The 7,255-nt window shown below is 45.8% G+C and overlaps 1 protein-coding gene across 1 annotated transcript in view; it reads left to right on the top strand.

Moving 5' to 3' along the window:
* Positions 1 to 7,255, top strand: part of TCTN2 (tectonic family member 2) — a 63,958-nt gene that overhangs the window by 48,224 nt on the left and 8,479 nt on the right. The window contains exons 11-13 of the mRNA XM_011988888.1: positions 695 to 775; positions 1,678 to 1,789; positions 4,297 to 4,403. Of these exons, the coding sequence (XP_011844278.1) occupies positions 695 to 775; positions 1,678 to 1,789; positions 4,297 to 4,403 (300 nt within the window). The remainder of the gene's footprint in view (positions 1 to 694; positions 776 to 1,677; positions 1,790 to 4,296; positions 4,404 to 7,255) is intronic.

A 7,255-nucleotide genomic window follows, 5' to 3' on the forward strand; every position in this document is an offset into this window, starting at 1 on the left:
AAAAAAAAAAAGAAAGAAAGATTACTTTGGTTTACATGTCTTTTATGAGCCCCCGTGATAAGCAGTATTGTCATTCAGCAAGTGATCCGTGACTGGCTTGATCAGAACCTTCAGTGTCTCTTGCATGAGAGGTCCAAGACTGACTCATGCCTGCAATTTACTTTTCAGGTTTTATTGTTAAAATGTATTTTTTAAATTGAATGAATGTCCTTGTCTGTTAAAAAAAAAAAAAAAGCACCCGGGCACGGTGGCTCACATCCGTAATCCGAGCTCTTTGGGAGGCTGAGGTGGGCGGATCACCTGAGGTCAGGAGTTCGAAACCAGCCTGGCCGACATGCTGAAACTCCGTCTCTACAAAAATACAAAAATTAGCTGGGCATGATGGTGGGTGCCCAGCTACTTGGAAGGCTGAGGCGGGAGAATCGCTTGAACCCAGGAGGTGAAGGTTGCAGTGAGCCGAGAGTATGCCATTGCACTCCAGCCTGGGCGGCAGAGCCAGACTCTGTCTCAAAACAAAACAAAAACAAAAACAATGAATGAAGGTGTGCCATCTTTCTCCCAAAGGTATTTTTGAAAGCTTCGCCTATGTATTTTCTTTCCTTGTGCATGTCTGTTGTGTTATTTGCTGAGTTAGGCTTGCTGTGCTGAAGTATAGGAGGAAACAGGCTCACGCTCCTTTGTTGTGTTTGTCTAGGTTACCAACTTGGCAAGCCTGTCCGAGCTCTAAATACCAACAGGATGAATAATGTCACGACTTTATATCTTTGGCAGTCGGGTAATCCGGTTTGGTCATTATCATTAGCTCTTTGGCAAACTGATGTTAGAAGTATTACCATATTTTGAATCTAATCAAGCAATCAATTATTTTAAAGCCCGGTTGGTTTATTTAGCAGAGAGGTACATGCTGCTGAGTAACAGTGGTAGTGGTTTTTCATGCTTCTACAGCTTTGTTTTTTTTTCTTTTTTTTTTTTTTTGAGACTGAGTCTTGCTCTGTTCCCCAGGCTGGAGTACAGTGGCGCGATCTTGGCTCACCGCAAGCTCCGCCTCCCAGGTTCACGCCATTCTCCTGCCTCAGCCTCCCGAGTAGCTGGGACTACAGGCACCCGCCACCATGCCTGGCTAATGTTTTGTATTTTTAGTAGAGACAGGGTTTCACCGTGTAAGCCAGGATGGTCTCGATCTCCTGACCTCGTGATCTGCCCGCATTAGCCTTCCAAAGTGCTGGGATTACAGGCGTGTGCCACCGTGCCCGGCCGCTTCTACAGCTAACATTGTTTGCACCTGAAGTGCTGGTTGCTAGTAAAAGAGATTGAAATATGAGATTGGCTTGAGAGTCCCGTGTTATTGTTGTCTGTAGCCCAGGATGGTGCTAATTAGAGACATGAAAATAACTTCATTCTGAACTGCAGGAAATCTGTGCCTCAGCGGTAATGACCCACATCTGCCAGGGGCAGTGTCACATTCTGAAGAAACCACCGCTCAGGGTCTGGGAATTCTGATACAGAAAGGCACCTTCATTCAGCTTTGAAAGGATTAGACTAACAGTGATCTCAGTTTTTGAAAACTATGAACTTTATTTCTACTTACTGTTTTCTGTTTTTCACGAAAAACTTTGAAGTTAATCTTTACTTTTATTTAGCAAAAAGTAGCAAGAGGATAATCTTTTTCTTTTATAGCTGGAAGGGGTTTGTGTACATCAGCAACTTTCAAACCCATTTTATTTGGAGAAGATGTCCTCTCTGGATGCCTGTTAGAGGTCGGGATTAATGAGAATTGTACTCAGCTCAGGTGAGTGTTTCACTGATGAATTTATCGGCAATGTGAATGGTTTGCCTAAAATTAATTCACTACATGAATATCAAAGACAACATGAATATGAAAAATTAGAGTCCATAAAATGTGTAAAAGTGATAATAAATACAGACGTAATACAATTTAGAGTTGATTCAAACATCAATATGAGGGAAAATTGACCTTTTTCTTGGGACTAAAGCCAGTTCATCCACGTTTAAGCAAATTTCATCCACATTTAAGCAGATTTCTCTGCCAAAGTTTGTTCAGCTCATTGGAACCTTTTTCGTTGTTGTGTGGGTTTTTCTGTTGAGATGCCAAGTCTCACTTTGTCACCTAGGCTGGAGTGCAGTGGTGTGATCTCGGCTCATTCGGTTTCTGCCTCCCCAGTTCAAGCAATTCTCCTGCCTTAGCCTCCCTAGCAGCTGGGATTACAGACATGCACCACCACACCTGGCTGATTTTTTTTGGTATTTTTAGTAGAGACGGGGTTTCACCATGTTGATCTCAAACTCCTAACCTCAAGTGACCTTGCCCACCTTGGCCTCCCAGAGTGCTGGGATTACAGGTGTGGGCCACGGTACCTGGCCTCATTGGAACCTTCTACTCCTAGAACTATGAAAAAGGCCAGAGCAAAATATAATTGGGATGATTAACTTTTTTTTTTTCTTTTGAGACAGTGTCTCACTGTGTTGCCCAGGCTGGGGTGCAGTGGTGCAATCATGGCTTACTGCAGCCCCAACCTCCCTAGGCTCAGGTGGTCCTCCACCTGTCTTGGCCTCCTAAAGTGCTGGGATTACAGGTGTGAGCCACTCTGCCGGCCTATATTCTGTTTGTTGTTGTTGTTGTTTGTTTGTTTTTTGAGACAGAGTTTAACTCTTATTGCCCAGGCTGGAGTGCAATGGCATAATCTCGGCTCACTGCAGCCTCCACCTCCCAGGTTCAAGCAATTCTCCTGCCTCAGCCTCTCGAGTAGCTGGTATTACAGGCATGCACCACCTCGCCTGGCTAATTTTGTATTTTTAGTGGAGACGGGGTTTCTCCATGTTGGTCGGGCTGGTCTCAAACTCCCGACCTCAGGTGATCTGCCTGCCTCAGCCTCCTAAAGTGCTGGGGTTATAGGTGTAAGCCAGTGCGCCCAGCCTCATTTAAAAAAATTTTTTATTTTTGACAGTAGCCATACTGATAGATACTAAGTGATATCTCATTGTGGTTTTGATTGCATGCATTCTTTCTGGCTTGTTTTTTGAGACACGGTCTCACTCCATACCCAGACTGGAGTGCAGTGGTGTGATCACAGCCCATTGCAGCCTCACCCTCTGTAGCTCAGGTGATCCTCCCACTTCAGCCTCCTGAGTATCTTGGAGTACAGGTGTGTGCTGCAATGCCTGGCTGATTTTTCATGTTTTTTGTGGAGATGGGGTTTCACCATGTTGCTCAGGCTGGTCTCAAACTCCTGGGCTCAAATGATCCTCCTGCCTTGGCCTCCCAAAGTGCTGGGGTGACAAGCGTGAGCCATTATGACCAGCCTGCGTGCATTCTTACACACGTTTTATCTGTTACATATCCCAAGATGTGTAGTTCTTTGGGAAGCAGGAAGAAAATGGGGGAGACATTGAGAAGTTAAGGAAAACTGGTAGAAATTATTAGCAGCAGCTCCTGATTATGGGTTGTGAGGCCTGAGTCCATGGGCAGAGTCCCTCTCCTGCAGTTCATGAGATTTGTACCCTCCAGTGACAGTACTGGGAAGGAGGGATGCTATGTTCCAACTCTTAGTCTTCATTTAATTTTATGACTCAAAATTCCAGCTAGATATTTAGGTTACTTTTAGTGTTGGATCACTCTGGCCTACAAATTTATCCTGGTAACTTGATGTGTGCTCTAACTACCTCCTAAGTTTGGTGACAGTCGGCAGTCTGTGAACCACGTGATTCCTAACTTAAGTTGCTAACATTTTTTTTTTTTTTTGAGACAAGGTCTTGCTCTGTCACCTAGGCTGGAGTGCAGTGGTACAATCTCAGCTCACTGTAGCCTTTACCCCAGAAGGCTTATGTGCTTCTGCCACTTCAGCCTCCCGAGTAGTTGGAACTATAGGTGCACGCCACCATGCCTGGCTAATTTTTGTATTTTTTGTAGAGGCAGGGTTTCACCCTGTTGCCCAGGCTAGTCTTGAACTCCTGAGCTCCAGCAATCCTCCCACCTCAGCCTCCCAACAGGTTGGGATTACAGGTGTGAGCCACTGCACTCAGCTAAGTTACTAACATTTTAAGTCTAAAGTAGAAGATTGCTTCTGTATATCCTCCCCCAGCTGTGTAGGTCCATCCTGGGAAGGCCATCAAACACACCTAGTCCATGGGTGACATCCAGCCAGTTTTTAATGCCAGTTCCTCTGGCAGTTTTTTATTTAGGCACTCGGAAGTGAAACCCGGACATTCACTGGAAAGGACTTTAGGACAAGACCTGCTGGCCATGAGCTAAGAATGCCTTACCTTACTCTTTTGCAGGGAGAATGCTGTTGAAAGACTTGATTCATTAATACAAGCGACTCACGTTGCAATGAGAGGCAACTCCGATTACACTGATCTTAGTGATGGCTGGCTCGAAATAATACGTAAGTCAAACCCGGGTATAATAAAGCCTGTAACTTGGTTGCTATGACTACCAACTGTAGTCTCAGCATTAGAGCCCAACCCAGTAGGTCACCTTCCTGAGGCTTAACTGTGGCTTAACTGGACGTCTGCCCAGGGGTTAGCTCTCCAGTCAGGAAACTTGGCATATCTTTTTCTTCTTATTCATGATGACTTTTTTTTTGTTGTTTTTTTTTGAGGCATTCTGTCACCCAGGCTGGAGTGCAGTGGTACAATCATAGCTTATTGCAGCCTCATCCTCTCAGGCTCAAGGAATCCTCCCACCTGAGCCTCCCAAGTAGCTGGCACCACAGTTGTGCACCACCACATCTGGCTAATTTTTTGTATTATTTGTAGAGATGGGTTTTGCCATCTTGCCCAGGCTGGTCATTAACTCCTGGGCTTAAGTGATCTGCCCACCCCAACCTCTCAAAGTGTTGGGATTACAGCATGAGCCACTGCGCCTGGCCAACAACAGTCTTTGTAAAAGAAAGTCTAGGCTGGGAGCAGTGGCTCACGCCTATAATCCCAGCGCTTTGGGAGGCCAATGCAAGAGGATTGCTTGAGGCCAGGAGTTTTTTGTTTTTTTTTTTTTTGAGATGGAGTCTTGTTCTTGTCACCCAGGCTAGAGTGCAATGGCACAGTGTCGACTCACTGCAACTTCCGCTTCCTGGGTTCAGGAGATTCTCCTGCCTCAGCCTCCCAAGTAGCTGGGATTACAGGCGCCCGCCACCACGCCTGGCTAATTTTTGATTTTTTAAATAGAGACGGGGTTTCACCATGTTGGCCAGGCTGGTCTTGAACTCCTGACTTCGTGATTCACCTGCCTCGGCCTCCCAAAGTGCTGGGATTACAGGCGTGAGCCACTGCACCTGGCTGAGGCCAGGAGTTTAAGACCAGCCTGGGCAACATAGTGAGACCTTGTGTCTACGAAAAAATTTTTTAATTTAGTTGGGTGTGGTGGCATGTCCCTACAGTCTCTGCTACTTGGGATGCCGAGGAAAGAGGATCGCTTGAGCCTAGGAGTTTGAGGCTACAGTGAGCTCTGATTACACCACTGCACTCCAATCTGGATGACAGAGCAGGATCCTGACTCTAAAAATAAAACAAAACAAAATAAAATACATTAAAACAAAGTCCAAGCCAGGTTTTAAGATTTTTAGTGCACTTCAGTTTGAACTGCTGTTTTTGATTGCCAGGAATACAGGCATTTGAGAATTGACTTTGTAATTTATAAAGCTAATTTTGTTAACTTAAAAGAAAATAAAGTGATTGAAAATATTGTGATAGAAGCCAGACACAAAAGACCACATATTGTATGACTCAATTTATATGCAATGTCCAGAATGGGCAATGTATAGAGACAGCAGATGAGTGGATGCTGGAGGTGGAGGAGTTGGGAGGAAATGGGGAGAGACGGCTGTGGGTAAAGGATTTCTTCGCAGAGTGATGAAATGTTCTAAAATAGAATCTGCTGAGTGTTACACAGCTTTGTGATTATACCAGAAACCACTGAATTGCACACTTTAAGTGGGTGGATTGTATAGTATGTGAATTATATCTCACTAAAGTGGTCAAGAAAGAAAGTAATTCAGGTGCCACAGATCTAATAATAGCAGGGATCATGGGGGCGAGATAAAAAGACTTGACAGCCCAGTGCCTTTGGCCAAAGGTATTTGCAGTGTTGAACCGGCAAGTAGATCGTACACAAAGAGAAGAAGATATACCACACGCACATGGAATAAAGGTAAACCCGACTTTAAAGCTTCTTCACCAGGCCCGATTTCACCTCCGAAGCCAAAATGTCTTTAGAGTCATGGAGATCCAGCTCATCGGGTTATGTTGGAGAGGCCTAAGGTCCCAGTGAGTTTTGGCAGAGCTTGAATGAAAAGCTGGAGTTCCAACCTCTTTCCTCTGTTCCCTGGTAGCAAGTTAGGTAACGTCTTCCCAGTTTCTTGGGGAGTCTTGAGTGTGTAAATACTTTGAACAGAAAGCTTTTTTAATTGAGCTAATTAATGGAATTGCCTTTTGGGACCAGAAAGTGCCCAATGAGTGTGCGCATCTGCTTTGCCCCTGCCCTGCTCTCCCTGCAGATGCTGCTGTGCCCCCTCTCCTCTGCCTGGGGGGTGGGGATCAGCCCTCTGGATCCTGCCCTCGCCCTTTCCATCCCCTCTGAGGTCAGCTAGGCTCAGTGGGCTGGAATTCACACAAGGGCCCATACGGACACATATCTGTATTGTGCCCACTCCTTGTGATTGGGGTCACAGTGATGAGGACCCTCCCTTCCCCCTCTGTGGCCATGGATCATGTGATATGTCTGTGAGCTCAAGGTGCCCCAGACCACTCTCTGACTTGGGGAGGGAGTCCTGTTGGACCCCCATCCCAACAGGGCACTCAGGCTGCTGTTTGCTCATCCAGCTGGTGCTCAAGGCACTGGGCCCAGACCTAGATCCTCATTTGCAAACGGAACCCAGAGGTCGAGCTTGTTAAGCCCTGGACTCTGCCACCCAGGCCAGCTAGATAGGCTGTGGAATGACCCTGAGGGCTGCAGAAAAGTCAGCACTTGGGAAAGAAACCATAGGGAAAATGACCAGACAGAGAACCCAGGTTGATGAGGTACGAAATCAGTGTGGTGATGACATTTTGTTGCCTTCAAGGTGGAAGGAATTAGCTTTTATTTCATGTCTGAGCCAAAAAGCAACCTTGGTCCAGGTTAATAAGCAGAAGAGAAGTGGTGTTGACACATGTATAAGGAAATTAGACATAAAACAGTGTTACTGACCTTCGGAATCCCTGAAGGAGCAAAGAACCCCCTTCAGAGGAGCCATAGAACCTA

Source organism: Mandrillus leucophaeus, unplaced genomic scaffold (genome assembly GCF_000951045.1).
Source record: "Mandrillus leucophaeus isolate KB7577 unplaced genomic scaffold, Mleu.le_1.0 Scaffold34, whole genome shotgun sequence".
In the NCBI taxonomy this organism is placed as follows: Eukaryota; Metazoa; Chordata; class Mammalia; order Primates; family Cercopithecidae; genus Mandrillus; species Mandrillus leucophaeus.